Here is a 17,242-nt window from a genome sequence, read left to right as displayed (position 1 = left end):
CACAAGGTTTTATGTATGTTGACACATTTTCGTGCATTTCTGCCGGTGGCACTCCATCAATAAGGTGGCCATGGTGCTCTGTGAAGTCTTTTACAATTTATTTTCAATCAGAGGTGCAGGCCGAACTTTGTTGCCTATTCCAGGATAATTCACTGAACATGAGAATGACAGAGTTAACCTTTTAGTATGACAAAAATCACAAAGAAATGAATACTTGATCTCTGTTTGTGCTATTTGTTTGCAATTCACTTTATTTTCTTGTACTGACTTATGACCATGCGTTCTTTTTAGAGCTGATGAAAGTGAAAAAGGAAAGTGAGGAACTGAATGAAGAGGAGAAACATCAGTATCAGAAACATGATAATTTCAAAACTGAAGAAAAATCTTTTAGTTGCTCACAGTTGAAAAAGAAACGCTCACAAAAAAGAACTCAAAGATCAAAAACAAAAAAATCTCTTACCTGTGCTCATTGTGGAAAGAGTTTCACACATAAAGGAAACCTTAATGTCCACATAAGAATTCACACTGGAGAGAAGCCTTTCACCTGCCCTCATTGTATGAAGAGTTTCAAACGTAAAGAATATGTTACTAAGCACATGAGAACTCACACTGGAGAGAGGCCTTTCATCTGCAATCAGTGTGGAAAGAGTTATTTTCAAAAAGAAGATCTTAAGCGTCACATGCAAATTCACACTGGCGAGAAGCCTTTCAAATGTTATGAATGTGGGAAGAGTTTCATATGGGCATATAGTCTCAAAAACCATCTGCTCTTTCATACTGGAGAAAAGTCATATAGCTGTGATCAGTGCTGCAAAACATTTTCTTCAGCATCACTCTTAAGAACACACCGGACAATTCATCCAATTAAGAAGCCTTACTTGTGTTCACTTTGTGGAAAGAGTTTTTCCCAGCTGCACAATTTAAAACAGCACCAGAAAAAACACACCGGTGTGCGAGATCATGTGTGCTCTGAGTGTGGGAAGGCCTTTTACAGAGCTTCTAATTTGGAACGTCACAAAAGAATCCACACTGGAGAAAAACCTTACAAGTGTTCACATTGTGGAAAAAGATTCAGTCATTCAGGAGCCCTGAAATCACATGAGAGAGTGCATACTGGAGAGAAGCCATTCCACTGCACTTCATGTGGTAAGAGCTTTATAACATCAGCACACCTGAAAAAACATGAGAGAGTGCATACTGGAGAGAAGCCATACCACTGCACTTCATGTGGGAAGAGTTTCACACAATCCAGCTGTCTACTGAAACATAGAAAAAAGCATTGTCCAGTGTTGTCACAGTGAGCAAAGTTTATCTTTATTCGCTATGTAAATGGGAAGAAATTCAGAAAAAAAAGCATCAAATCACATTGCATTTGGACTTGTGAGCATTGATTTAATTATTCTGTTTATGTTTAAAGCTACACTATGTTCATTTTGGCCCTCTAGCGGTTGAAGCATAAAACTCCAGGTTACTTGCAGAGTAACATTGTTTTGGAAATTAGGTGAGTTGGGCTTCAGTTAATCTGATGGTTTTAGGAGTAACCATGGTTACAGGTGATCATCTTATCAGAGCGAATGTTACTTACGACAACAAAACACCCCCTCACCTCAAAAAATAAAAAAATAAATAAAAAGAGAAAGATGGATATCTGAAAATATGTCTTATGAGCAGGTAAGTAGCATATCTTCAGCTATTGTTTTAACTTATTGAATAGTTGTTTTAAAATATATAGCATTACAAAAGTTAGACATATTGCTTGTTAGTCATATCAGATAAAAATGGTGGAAACTATTATAACTTAGCTAGCAGGCCAATAGACCAAGTTTGTAACTGTTAGAGATTGGCATTGTTACCAGCATCAAAGTTAAATTTTTTCCATTGTCCTACTTTCCTTGAAACACAAATTTTTTAAATATAAATAATTATTATAGGCTTACCATAGTGAATCGAGGCAGGGCTTTCATATATATATATACAGTGGTGTGAAAAAGTGTTTGCCCCCTTCCTGATTTCTTATTTTTTTGCATGTTTGTCACACTTAAATGTTTCAGATCATCAAACAAGTTTAAATATTAGTCAAAGATAACACAAGTAAACACAAAATGCAGTTTTTAAATGAAGGTTGTTATTATTAAGGGAAAACAAAATCCAAACCTACATGGCCCTGTGTGAAAAAGTGTTTGCCTCACCTGTTATAACTTAACTGTGGTTTATCACACCTGAGTTCAATTTCTCTAGCCACACCAAGGCCTGATTACTGCCACACCTGTTCTCAATCAAGAAATCACTTAAATAGGACCTGCCTGACAAAGTGAAGTAGACCAAAAGATCTTCAAAAGCTAGACATCATGCCGAGATCCAAAGAAATTCAGGAACAAATGAGAAAGAAAGTAATTGAGATCTATCAGTCTGGAAAAGGTTATAAAGCCATTTCTAAAGCTTTGGGACTCCAGAGAACCACAGTGAGAGCCATTATCCACAAATGGCGAAAACATGGAACAGTGGTGAACCTTCCCAGGAGTGGCCGGCCGACCAAAATTACCCCAAGAGCGCAGCGACGACTCATCCAAGAGGTCACAAAAGACCCAACAACAACATCCAAAGAACTGCAGGCCTCACTTGCCTCAGTTAAGGTCAGTGTTCATGACTCCACCATAAGAAAGAGACTGGGCAAAAATGGCCTGCATGGCAGAGTTCCAAGACGAAAACCACTGCTGAGCAAAAAGAACATTAAGGCTCGTCTCATTTTTGCCAGAAAACATCTTGATGATCCTCAAGACTTTTGGGAAAATACTCTGTGGACTGACGAGACAAAAGTTGAACGTTTTGTAAGGTGTGTGTCCCATTACATCTGGTGTAAAAGTAACACCGCATTTCAGAAAAAGAACATCATACCAACAGTAAAATATGGTGGTGGTAGTGTGATGGTCTGGGGCTGTTTTGCTGCTTCAGGACCTGGAAGACTTGCTGTTATAAATGGAACCATGAATTCTGCTGTCTACCAAAAAATCCTGAAGGAGAATGTCCAGCCATCTGTTCGTGACCTCAAGCTGAAGCGAACTTGGGTTCTGCAGTAGGACAATGATCCAAAACACACCAGCAAGTCCACCTCTGAATGGCTGAAGAAAAACAAAATGAAGACTTTGGAGTGGCCTAGTCAAAGTCCTGACCTGAATCCTATTGAGATGCTGTGGCATGACCTTAAAAAGGCAGTTCATACTCAAACCCTCCAATGTGGCTGAATTACAACAATTCTGCAAAGATGAGTGGGCCAAAATTCCTCCACAGCGCTGTAAAAGACTCATTGCAAGTTATCGCAAACGCTTGATTGCAGTTGTTGCTGCTAAGGTTAGCCCAACTAGTTATTAGGTTTAGGGGGCAATCACTTTTTCACACAGGGCCATGTAGGTTTGGATTTTGTTTTCCCTTAATAATAACAACCTTCATTTAAAAACTGCATTTTGTGTTTACTTGTGTTATCTTTGACTAATATTTAAACTTGTTTGATGATCTGAAACATTTAAGTGTGACAAACATGCAAAAAAATAAGAAATCAGGAAGGGGGCAAACACTTTTTCACACCACTGTATATGTATGTATATGTATATATATATATATATATATATATATATATATATATATATTGTATGTGAGTTACACAATATTTGTTGTATTCTACTCGAGAACTTTCCGATCTGCACAAGGTTTTGACCATATGTTTGACGGCACAGTCATTTCAGAAGTTATGAGAACGGAACACTTTTAATTTGTCAGCAGATTAAAAAGTATCTTCTAAGAGTTAAATGGCCTGATTGATAGTTTTTTCCAGCACTGAGTGTCAAAAGTATGCCAAAACATTTATATGTCTTATGATTTAAGCAACTCAAGAGCAAGCATACAGTATATGACTGATTTATTTGTATGTACCAACATGTTCCAATACTTTGATGAACTTGTTATTAATGATACAATAATGTAATAAATATGTTGGAATCCATGAATTTTTTCACCATTGCTTTTGTTTATTTATTAAATTTCTCATTAATATCTTGTATGACTTTTATGATTTCAAGCTTGATTACACTTCCTAGCACTTGAGGCCAAAACCAAATCTGTTTCTGAAATCATTCATTTGTTCACTCATTCACTATTTCCTATAAAGTGGATGGCAGTGAGTGCACTATATTATTAAGGAGTGAACAAAACAAGTGAGCAATTTCGGACGCTTTGTATACACAGAGTGTCGTAGAGTGCCCTAGAGCTGTCGCAGAACTTTGTCACATAAATACTTTTATCTAACATGTAGCTTACTTTAGTTATAATAGTGCACTATATAGTGGATAGGGTGCTACACAGCTGACTTTTCAGCACTTACTCATCTCACTGTCACTCAACGTGTTCGACAATCTGTAACTTATTTATGAGAACCCCTCATGGATCTCTCCACTGCAACACATGAATGACACTTGATGTCTGCTTAGATGTTTCAAAGGCACATATATAATACAGCATTACAGAACTTTGGGCTCTCTAGCGACATATGAGGTTAAAACCTAAAATTGCAAGCAATTTGCAGAGGAATATTTTATGCAAGTTGTGCTTCAGCACTGCTCTTCTGCGCAGATGAATCTCATAGTTAACTGGACATTGCCTGCGATCACTCTGATATATTCATCTTGTAGTCATGATGTGCTATTTTCATATTGATAGAGTGTTAATCACTTAAACATTTATAACCAAAATATTACTTGCTTTGAAGAAGATAAACAGCACTCTAACATATTTTAGTATGATTATTTAAGTGTTTTATTAACTTGTACTGTACTAGACATCAGGGTGTCCATTTTTGACCGATAAAATGTCCTAATGTCTGACAAATTAAAATATTGTCAGACACTATGTCCGGTAAAATATTAACACGAAGTGTCAGCAACTCCTTTAGTTGATGCCACAAGTGAAGAGCATGATAGCAGCACTTCACTGCCATGAAGGGTTTAAACTTTCCCAACAGCTTGCAAAGTCCTAATACACAACAACAGCTGGTTGGATCCCGCACCCTGGCAAAAGCAGCCTGCCGTCTCGTGTGCCTGCACTGAGAAGCTTCTCACTTCAGAATCACATTAAATCAACCTTGTGTTGCCACCTTCTGAAGCAGGACACCAGGCTTATGTGCATCTCAAGTGTGGAGAAACACTTATTTTAATATTTCTTTGTAAACTAAAAGATGTGGCAAATTGCAGTTTACTCTTTTGCTCTGCCCTCTGTTTTTGTTTCAAATTTATTTTTGAATTAGATGCTAATTCCATGATGGTCTTTTTGTTTTGTTTTTTTGTTTTTGTTTTTTAGCAGAAAAGCAGCTATAATGAATGTATCTTTATCGTTCATTTAACATAATTGTGTTATTATTATATAGCATATTATGCATAGTGCATTGCATTACAAACCCGAAATTAGATGACAGATTTTTTTCTAATATGTCCAGCAAACTTTATCATTCCCAGTCACGTTGGCCGTCACAAAAATTTCTTAGTGGAAAATGCTACACAAATCAGTTTAAGAGGTAAAACTATTGACATGGCTGATATGAGTTTAATTGAATACCCTTCATTTTTATATTGTAATCTACAGCCTAGAGGACTATGCAAGTGAGCTGTAATATTACAATAGTAGGTCTATGGACTGCAAACAATAAGATCATGCTTTACCTGTTCCTATAGCTCAGCTGGTAGAGCATAGCACTGGTAATGCCAAGATCATGGGTTCAATTCCCAGGAAACACAAATTTATAAAATGTATACCAATTTATAAAATGTATACCTTAAATGCACTGTAAGTAACTTTGGATAAAGGCATCTGCCAAATGAGTAAATGTAAAATGTATAAGAACATAATCTAAAAACAAAGAAAGAGGATTTAATTATGGTGGGGATGAAATATATTTTATTAAACATGAAAAAGAAGTATGCAATATAACAATTACAAAAATAAACAGTTTTCTTATTAGCTTCTTAGGCAGTAAAGTTTTTATAGAGAGAAATAACCAAAATTTAAATTGTCCACTCTGTTTAAATGGACTATCTGCTGAAAGGGCAATGGAAAATGACAACTTGTGCATTTCTGTGACTGGCGTAAAAGAAATGAGAAAACATTGGCACCCAAACACACACTGGGAATCTTGAAACTGCAGTAATGTTATAAAATACTCCGAAGTCATGAATATTAGTAAACATGTTGCAGCTTTCCGTAAAACGAAACCTGTTAAAGACTTTGCAACCTATAAAACATGTCCCAGAGTGACGTTTGATTCATTAAAGCATGACAACCAAAATTAGCTTAAACAACCCTACCAGAAAACATATCTAAGCATTATAGCATGTAAACAACTTCACCAAACAGTAAAACATTCATCCAAACTTCTGTTCTCCCCTCCACTCTGCTGTGCTGAACTGTGACTAACTGAACAGCCATCACTTCCCCACCCGGCACACGTGACAGAATAGTGCTTCTTTGTTGTTATTAAGGACATGACGTAAACCTGTTGGGTCCCACCAAATCCAACCCGACAGCTCAAAATAGAAATCATTACTGTCGGCTTATAGTTGTAGTGGGGTAAGCAAGAGACAGACACAGTGGGTGTGTTGTCAGGCCTCTGAGAGGCATTTATTTTAAATCAACATAAAATGTTCAAAAAAGTGTCCATGACGATAAGTGTCCAAACATATGGGGGAATCTGGCGTCCTCGTGGTGCAATGGGGCTACGTGAAGGATAGGTGGTGATTAAAGTGTATAATGGAAGGGGTCTGGTGGCTCCCTCCTGGCTCCATCTAATTTGCACCAGACCCTTCCCGCTCTGTTCCTAGACCTGTGAGGACACCAGTGTGTGCACAAAGAGATAGAAGCCAAATTCCCAAAGAGAGGCGTGCTCTGTTTTAATGGCAGTGGCGAGGGTTTATTCACCTCAGGTGTGCCTCAGCATCCGCTGCCCAAATTAGGCTTTTTAACCCTAAAAAGGTGTTTGTATCCTTGGAGGTACAAGCATTTGAGAGGCAAGGGAAAGGAGCACTGAGTGAGTGGGCCAAATGTCTGCAAAAAAATATTAAAAAGGGGGTCTCTGCAAATACTGAAGTCATGTGACTATTTTATAAAAACTCTAACTGTGAAATGGTAGCATGTTGTGAGAAATCCACTGACCTTGAGGTAAAAGTTGATATCTTTTGCATGTTAAATATATTTTGAGGAACATTCTCTGCTTAAAATATTGTTGCTAGGAATTGTATTATTATGTTCATTTTAAAAAATTAATTATGTAATTTTTTTCATAATCTGACACACAATGTTTGTATCTAAAGGTATAAAAAAAATAGTTCAGTATATGAATGGAGAGTGAATGGAGAATTGGTGACTGTGTTTTACAGAAAATCAGTACAATTTAACATTACCTTCAAATGTTAAGTTTTAAGTAATTAGTACAAGGGTTTGATCAGGGTCACACCAGACCCTGGTTACACATCTTTGGGGGCTCCCATCCATACTGAAAAGCCCCATAAACTACATTAAGTGATAATGGCTAGTTAAAAATAAATAAATAAGTTACAAATTAGGAAAGTTGTGTTTTGGGTGGCTAACATTAGATGGCTGCAAAATGTAGCCTAGGACTTGACAGTCCCTCTCTTGCTACATATTGATTTTTTTCTGAACAAGCTATCCTAAATGAAACAAAGGGTTGGGCCTAGATCATCCCCTTAAGGTGTATCATCACAGGGCACTTTCAATCAGCTCATACTTTTTTCACCTTAAAATCCTGAGGACTAGTGGTCAGCTTGTGCTGTATTAGCTAAAGGACCCTGGGTCCCTAGTGTTGAGCTCACATTGTACTTTCCAGTGGTCCAGGGTCCTAGTGGTCAAATTGCACTGTATTAGCCAAGGGCCCTGGTGTTCACCTTTCTTTGGCAGTCCTGAGGTTTTGGACGCCCCTGGTTGTCAGAGGCCCAGGGGCACTGTCTGTGTTCTTTCTTCAGTATTGTCTGTTGACATTATTGTCTGTTATCAGCCAAGGCCGGCATCGGCCGATAAATGTTCCCGTTTGGCAGATTTATTTCTTGAGGGCGATGAGAATACCTGCTTTCATGTGAGGCGACTGAGACATGTAAATGACCAGTCACGGTTCATTTTGTTGTTACGTAACATCGTGTTACTACAATAATAGACCGGTGTGCAACACATGGTCATTTAAATGGTCTGCATATCATTAAATGGTCCGCAGCAGACGCGTTTAAGATCATAATGTTAAAGTGCTTGCCTGTTTTATTCTTCCTCCCTCTCCTCAACAGTTCCCTGTAACTTTTAACTATCTTGTCTAATGATAAAAAGGCAAATATCAGTAAAACTAATATAATATACCATCTGCAAATATGCGCATATCTCATTTAAACATATGTAATAAACCAACCTCATACAACTTGAGAAGATCCAGCATTCTGTGGAGCGCTCATTAATCTTCCTCTGAAGCACGTACTCTAACAGTCTATCTTCAACAGTTCACCGTAACTTTTCTAATGATAAAAGGCAAATATCAATAAAACTTCTATTATATACCATCTGCAAATATGCAGATATCTCATATCTCACAAAGAAGTAATTCACGTACCTAACGAAAATCCTTGGAGCGCTCATCTAATATCTTCCTCTGAAGCGTGTATTCCATCAACCAGAATCAAAAACATTAGGATCAAAAGTACCTCTGATTCACAAATCGTAATGGTCAGTCTGTGACTATCCAAGCAGGTGATCCAGCCCATTTAAACTGTCAGGAGATTGCTGTTCGCGCTGGATCCGCACGAGGGCATGTGTGCAACTTCAAATTAAAAGCGCTTCACTTGTGCTATAAGTAAATCTCATATTCAATATGTACTGTATGTACAATTGGTTTGATTCACGATTGTACGATAGGTATTTTTTGAGAAAATGCGATTGCTAATGTGGACATGCCATCCATGGTTGCTGGACTACAGCGTGTACTGTTATTTCCTTCTTCCTAATATATTAACAATTTATTCATGCACAAAGAAATTACAAAAATTTGATGACTAAACAGAAATCAGAAGAAACTGCTATCAACCGTTTAAAATAAAAAAAATTGAGATTCTTTTTTACAAAGAATTTTCTTGTTTAGTGTGAAATTGAGTAAATATAGTGCTAAATAAGAGTTTACTCATTTTTGAGAACTTTTATGTTTATGTTATTTACTATATTAAATTGTGTGATATATCGGCCTATCGGCCACCCTGCTCTCTTGGGGGGTGTTCATGAAAATAAGGTTGAGAACCACTGCCATAGACAATACAGATGACATTACTTGTGCGGTGCCAGTGCTAAAATCAAAACAAGACGTTCACTGCAGCACTTTTTATGTGGAGATCAAAGAGGTGCTTGATGCTTTTGTTCAGCTGAGCGCTGATGCTCATTCACACTTCTGAATTCCTTAAGGGCATACATATTGATAGGCCTGTAATTAGGGCTGCACGATAATGGTTAAAATGATAATCATGATTATTTTGCTCAAAACTGTAATCATGATTTTTTTTTCTGATTTACAGAAATACATTTTTATAGACACACAAAAAATTAAAAAAAATAATAATAAAAAATAATAAACATCCAGAAATGCCAGATATCCACCCCATTTCCCCACAAACAAGTTCAATTTCAGTCTTCTAAATAACCCTTCTTCAAAGACCGCCACCCTTCCCATCTCTGAGCACCACTCCTGAAATGAGGGCGCTCCAGCCGACCTCCATCCCTTTAAAACTATCTGCCTGGCGATCATGACACTGGTTAGGACCCAACTCTTTATGTGTCTATTCTCTACATCGATGACTGCCCCATCACCCAAAATACAAAGTCTGGGGCAAAATGAAACACGAGTACCCAATATGTCACACACAAAACTCTGAACCTTCAACCAAAACTCTTGGATCTTAAAACACCACCAAAAGACACGGGTTATGTCTCCATTCTCTGACTGGCATCGCCAGCAGGTGGATGTGTCTTTAAGACCAAGCCTATACAATCTAGAAGGGGTCCAACAGAATCGATGTAAAACCTTGAATTGCATAAGGCGCACCCTTGCATCTCTAGATGCAGACTTGATGTTTTTTTTATCCTAGCCCACTCTCCCTCTTCCAATACCAAGTTTAAATCTTTCTCCCATAATCTCTTGACAGAAGTTAAAGCTCCGTCCCCCAGACTCTGAATTACCAGGGAGCAATACACTGATGCTTCATGACCTTTTCCAAAAGCAGTAATCACACCTCCCAGAGTGTCTGCCACTCTAGGGGGTTGTATGCTACTCCCAAAAATAATACAGAGCAGGTGGCACAGCTGTAAATACCTAAAGAACTGAGATCTGGGAATCCCAAAATGTTGAACCAAATTTTCAAAGGATCTCAATACTCCGCTCTCGTATAGGTCACAGAGTGTAATAACCCTCCTCACAATCCACTCTGACCAGCAGAAAGGGGACTTATTAATACATAATTTTGGGTTCAGCCATATGCTCGAGGCAACATTTAAATAAATGTCCAAATTAAACACTCTGGACCCTTTTGTCCATACCGAGCGCAAATGTGAGATAACGGGGTGTAATTTAACTTCTCCAGTTAGTTTGATAGAAAGGCTTTGTAATGGCAAAATAGGAGCAAGAACATCCTGTTCAATACAAAACTAGGGAAGGGCTCTCTCAGGTGGAAGCGACCAATGAGCCAAATGTCTGAGACCGAACGCATAATAATAAAACAAAATCTTGGGTAGGCTTAACCCACCATTGTCAATGTTTAACATTCCAAATGAAGGACTTTGCTATGCTATCAAATTGCTTGAAATAAAAGAGGGGTACATTTATAGGGAGTGACTGTAGCAGGTAGTTGAATTTTGGAATACAATTTGTTTTAATAACATTAACCTTCCCAATCATCGATAAATGTAATGAAGCCCATCTGCCCACATTGCTCGAAAACCTTTTTATTAAAGGGTCAAAATTAACTCTAACTAAATCACACAATTTGCTGAGAATAAAATACCCAAATACTTAATGCCCTGTTGGGCCACTGAAAGGCGCCCATCTGAAAAGCCGTTATCGGGCAGTATGCTGTCAGAGCCAAAGCTTCAGATTTAGACCAATTAACTCTGTATCCCGAGAACTTAGAAAAGGAATTAATAATTCTGTGGAGGCAAGGCATAGATCTAGAAGGTTCGGAGACGAATAATAAAATATCTGCATAAAGCAAAAGCTAATGGTTCCAGGGCAAGACAGAACAATAATGGGGAAATAGGGCAACCCTGCTGGGTGCACCTATCCAGATGAAAGTAATCTGAAATTAATCCATTTGTTTGTACCACCACTACCGGGTGTCTATACAGTAACTTCATCCAATAAACAAACTCCCAAACCCATACATTTCCAAAATCTTAAAAAGATAATCCCATTCTACTATATCAAACCTTTTCGGCGTCAAGTGAGATGGCAGCGACCGGAGTCTGATCATTCGCCACTGATCACATGATATTGATGAAACGCCTAATGTTATCAGAAGAGCTATGGCCCAGAATAAACTCCATCTGATCTATATGTATAAGAGATGTCATAACTTTACTTAATCGGTTAGCCAAAATTTTTGATAATATTTTAATGTCTAGTTGGATCAGGGAAATTGGACGGAAACTCTTACACTCGCTTGGATCTTTGTCCTTTTTAAGAATCAGACTGATCCGGGCTTGCGTCATGGTTAGCGGAAGCTTTCCATTCTTTAATGATTCCGTATAAACTTCTAGTGGAGCCAATTCTGTAGCATAAGATCTAAAAACCTCAGCGGCAAAGCCATCTGGTCGTGGAGCCTTGCCTGTAGGCAAGGCCTTAATTACCTCACCAAGCTCTTTCAAAGTTATCTCAGAATTAAGATAATTTTTTGCTCATGAGTCAGTTTGGGGAGTTCTAATGGTTCCACAGATTTCTAATATCTTCATCAGTAGATGAAGACATGAAACTATAGAGATCAAGATATAATTCTTTAAAAGCATTATTAATATCAATGGCCGAGGTAACAATTTCACCACCAGCAGATTTCACTGAGGGAATGGTAGAAAAAGACTCTCTCTGCTTTATATATCTAGCCAAAAGCTTCCCTGCTTTGTCCCCTGAATCAAAGTATGACTGTCTTGCCCTGAATAGCCAAAACTCCACCTTCCGTGACAAAATAGTATTATATCTGTATTTCAATCGGGTCAATTCTCTGAGGCCATCAGACGACATTCGGTACTTCAACTCTGTCTGCCTCTGCACTTTTAATATTCCCTTCCAACTCCATGAGTTCTCGTGCTTTGGATTTTTTGGTGAATGAGGCGTACTGTATGATCCGGCCCCTAAGAACTGCCTTAAGTGCCTCCCAAGCAACACCCACAGAGGATACTGAGGACCAGTTGATCTCCATATAGACATTGATTTCAGGCTTTAACATTTGTTGGAATTCAGGATTTTGCAAAAGGGATACATTAAAGTGCCAACTATATGATTTCTTTTTCTCCATATGTGGCAACACCTCTAAACACACCAGGGCGTGATCTGAGACCAGGGTGTGTTTCCAATTGCGCAAACAATTTCCAATTGAGCAATCAGCAACAGATGAAATGAGGAACTTATATAGATATATAAAAAACAAAAAGATCTTATGGACTGATAACAAATTTTTTAGTGCCTCCCAGATGGGGTCAAAAGTCTCCAAATATCTGTAAGACCAAGATTTTTACATATCCTGTGAAGTGTCAATGTTGCTCTAGGGGGCTTGCACACTTTTGCTTCACTATGATCAAGGACTGAATTCATCAAAAGTTTAAAGTCTCCTCCCAATATTATATCATGAGGGGTGTCAGTGGCTTGTAACATCCCTTCAAGATCTATAAAAAAAGCCCTGATTATCAATGTTAGGTGCATAAATATTGGCCAAAATAAGACTTTGCCCCTGAATTTCAGCTAAAACAATAATGACTCTTAATTTATCTTTAATCTGTTTGAGACATTTGAATTGTAGATGTTGATTTATCAGCATAATGGACTCCCCTGCTCTTACTCAAGCCAGCACTATAAAAAACATGCTCACCCCATATCTTCCCAAATTTTTCAGCTTCCTGCGGAGAAAGGTACGTTTCTTGAAGAAACGCTATATCATATTTCTTACGCTTAAGAAGAGAAATAACCTTCCTTCTTTTTATGGGGTGCCCAAGCCATTCATATGCCATGTGGAGAGAGACATTCCACTCATATTAACATCTGACATTTTGTCATATAAGAAAAAATAAATCGTGTGTTAAAAACAAGATTATAAAGACCACATTCCAACATTAATGCAACAGTCAAAACCCGAACATCCCCCAGAACAAAACAAAAAAACAGAAAAAGGAAAAACGTGTGCATTAATACCGCGCACGACAGCGCCAACTGGCGTCCATCCCTCTAAACTCAAACAGTCCATGCACGCCCACGAGAACCCCCGTGACAACCTTGCCGTCGGATTGCTCAAGTCCAATGTTTTTATAAAAATTTTGTTAGACAGAATTACACAGCAAAAGATAATCTATAAAACAAACTCTAGCCAATAGGCGGAATAAGCACAGAGAGCTTGTAGATTCATCCATAAAACTTTCCTGAAGGTGTGTTACTCTACAAAATAAACTCCAGCCGATTGGTGAAACCAGAACAAAAATATCGCACAGATTCCTCAAACAGTCTAGCGAATGTTCAGTGAGCCGGTCCACTTGGCTACAACGTGAGTACAAACAAAGGAAATCACTTAGTCAATCCATTGACTTTGCAAGAAATACTCCACAAAATAAACTCCAGCCAATAGGCGGAATAAGCACAAAGAGCATGTAGATTCATCCATAAAACTGTCCTGAAGGTTTGATACTCTACAAAATAAACTCCAGCAAATAGGCGGAACCAGCAAAAAAAGAGCTCGCAGATTCCTCAGACAGTCAAGCGAATGTTCAGTGAGCTGGCCCACTCGGGTCACTCCATTGACTTTATGAAGGACATCGCTTGCTGTGGGCATGTGAATGTTTTACGGCCATCCCTAGTATGTATTCTCAATTTGGCCGGGAATATCAGTGCAAAAGCGACCTTCCATTGATGTGAAAGTTTCTTGCATTCCTTGAATCGATCGCGTTTCTCTCTTATCAATGTCTGGGAACAAAAAAATGCTGTGGTTCTTCCAAGAAAGCCCTCCTTTACTCCTCGCCTCGCGTAACACAAGATCTTTATCGGATGATCTCAGAAATTTGGCCAGAATGGATCGGGGCCTGTCTCCCTCCGGAGATCACCGAGCAGGAACCCTGTGAGCTTGCTCGATTTCCAGCTTATGGCATGCTATGTTGAGCAGATTCAGAAAGAGCCCATCCAGGAACTTCATCATATCTTGTCCCTCTGCTCCCTCAGGAACTCAGACGATACGGACGTTATTCCACCGGCTACAGTTTTCCGTGTCCTCCAACTTCTCCCAGACACGCTCCAAATCCACCTTGGTTGCTAGCAGATTAGCAGATGATTCCCTATCTGATGACTCCAGGTAATCGATCCGTTTCTTGACATCCCCCGCTCTTGTAACCACATCAGGGAACTTCGCCTCCATGGCAGTGATCGATCGACGTATCACAACAAGATCCTCCAAGTCAGCAACGACATTCGTCAGCATTGCAGACATGTTCAGCATCTCTCCATTTCCTGCACCTCCCCGTCTAAGCATCAGCTTGAGCATGTAAGTGTCTTTAAATGTCTCCAGAGCCCGAGGATTTTGAATTCTTTGACATACTGTCCTCCTAAAACAGTTATGGGATGGAGTGTATCGAATCTCACCATTTTATATCATTAAAAGTATTAAAACTAGCAAAGTGCGCAGAGCTTGCCGTTCACACGTCCGATCCTCGCATAGCGTCACGTCAATCCAGTCTTGCATATTAAAAAAAATAATATTTGCAGTCACTATTCAAAATATTTAACACATTTTTATATAACTAATATCTAATTTTTTAAACTACAATGACACATTTTTACTCTTGAACAACAAATGTCTAAGTGTCTACTTTCAAATGAGCCTGAGTTTGTGTTTGTAGACCAAAGGGTTCAAGAACAGGAAGAGATTTACTTTGGGTATGTCGTTCAAGCTCATGCACAAAAAGAGACCAGATGTTAAGGGGTTAAAGCATTTATTTTCCTAATTTAGCATAACTGTTTCATTATGTTCTTTCCATGATTTTGATGCATTTTGAGGAGTATATAATCTGTTTTTTTTATGCAAGTGATATGAGTAAAGACCACTGTTTAATATATATTTGCACATTAGTGTTGCACAGTAGACTGGTGCTACGGTAGTATCACAATATTTCAGCTTCAAAATAATGGTGGTGCACAGTACTTTTTAAACGGTAGTACCGTCAGTACAGTAGTTAAGTAGGTAAGTAATGTGTTATGCGTGGTAATAAATATTATTACATTTGAATCAGACCTAATTCTGCAATAACATTAAAAATGTAGTCTTTTTGAGTGGTGTCCCCTTCACGCAGTGGCTTTTAAGTGTGCTGTAACGGGATTCAGGATGGGCAAGGAGGAGGTGGGAACTGGCATAACAGTCAACATAACTTTAATGACATAAATTAACTGAAACATAACATGAAACACAGACGCACGCACACACACAGCGGCCGTGTGTGTCTTTCTCGAACTGGTGCCCCTGACTCATCTTTATCTCCTGCCCAGCTGATTATGACAATTCAGTGCCGGGCTTGTGTCTTCACAGCCCGGCCATGCCCTCCTCCTTGACACAATCCTCCACCACCCGATTCAGGCCAGGGAAACCTCTGGCATGATGTACTCCCCTCCTCTCCTTTCCTGGAGGGGAGGTGTCGCTCTTCCAGCTGTCCTTCTGCCGTCAGGTCTTCCCCGCCTCTACAGCCCTGGGAGAGATGAGGGAAGGGAGAGGGAAAGAGCGAGGGAGAGAGAGAAAAACTCACTCGCCGGTCCCCGGACACGCCGTCGCCTGGTCCTCAGCCACTCCTCCGCCCTCTGGCGGATGACAGCCGCTCCTTCCCTGGTGGACAGCAGCGGCTCCTCCACTTCCCAGCGGATGGCAGCCGTGAGGACTCCACGACAGCATATCCCTCCTCCTCATCAGGTTTCGGCACCAATGTAACGGGGGTTCCCCATCTGCCATCAATATCTACAAAGACTTGGGGAGTTACGTAATGCCATGCGAGGAGTAAACGTGTGAGCGTTGCTAATTTTATTACTATTTGTGTCATAAACCAGTGAGATTCGATACACCCTGATTCTTAACTGTTCTAGGAAGACAATATGTCAAAAAATGTAAAATCCTCAGGCTCTGAAGATATTAAAAGACAATTACATGCTCGGGCTGATTCCCCAGAGCAACAGGCCGAAAGCTCCGGATGGTGAACTGAAAGAAATCTGGCATGAATTGATGAATGTGTCGACAATGCTGACGAAAGTCATCGCAGACTTGGAGGATCTTGCTGTAATACATCAATCTATTACTTCCATGGAGACGAAATTCTCTGAGTTGGTTACAAGATTGTCAGAGGTCGAGAGACAGATCGATTATCTGGAGTCATCGGAGAGGGAATTAGCTGCTAACCTGCTAGCGACCAAGGGTTTGTAACGCGTTTTGGAAAAATTGGAAGACCTTGAGAATCGTAGCCGGCAAAACAATGTCCAAATTGTTGGAATTCCTGAGCATGAGGAAGGCCGAGATATGGTGAAATTCCTAGATGAGATCTTCCCGAGTCTGCTCGACATAACAGGCCATAAGCTGGAAATCGAGCGAGCTCACGGAGTCCTAGCTCGGAGATCAACGGAGGGAGACAGGCTGCGATCAATTCTGGCCAAATTTCTGAGATCATCCAATAAAGATCTCGTGTTACGCGAGGCGAGGAGCAAATGAAAGCTTTCTTGGAAGAACATTTTCTTGTTTCTTGTTTCTTGTCCGCATTTTCTTGTTCCCAGGCTTTGTGAATTCAACGAGAGAAACGTGATCGATTCAAGGAATGCAAAAATCTCTTACATCAACGGAAGTTCGCTTTTGCTCTGATGTTTCCGGCCAAACTGAGAATAGATACTAAGGATGGCCGTAAAACATTCACATGTCCCAGCAAGCACTGTCTTTCATAAAAACATTGGAGT

The 17,242-nt window shown here is 39.4% G+C and overlaps 1 protein-coding gene across 8 annotated transcripts in view; it reads left to right on the top strand.

Annotated features, from left to right (window-relative positions):
- The window catches only part of LOC127442895 (zinc finger protein OZF-like), a 221,907-nt gene that overhangs the window by 151,821 nt on the left and 52,844 nt on the right, over positions 1-17,242 (top strand). The window contains exon 3 of one of the 8 annotated variants that reach the window (XM_051701251.1): positions 292-1,297. The exons of the other annotated variants lie outside the window; for them this stretch is intronic. Within the exon in view, the coding sequence (XP_051557211.1) occupies positions 292-1,297 (1,006 nt within the window). The remainder of the gene's footprint in view (positions 1-291; positions 1,298-17,242) is intronic. 8 annotated transcript variants of the gene reach the window in all.

Source organism: Myxocyprinus asiaticus, chromosome 6 (genome assembly GCF_019703515.2).
Source record: "Myxocyprinus asiaticus isolate MX2 ecotype Aquarium Trade chromosome 6, UBuf_Myxa_2, whole genome shotgun sequence".
Lineage (NCBI taxonomy): Eukaryota > Metazoa > Chordata > Actinopteri > Cypriniformes > Catostomidae > Myxocyprinus > Myxocyprinus asiaticus.
This window is presented reverse-complemented; position numbering and strand designations above follow the sequence as displayed.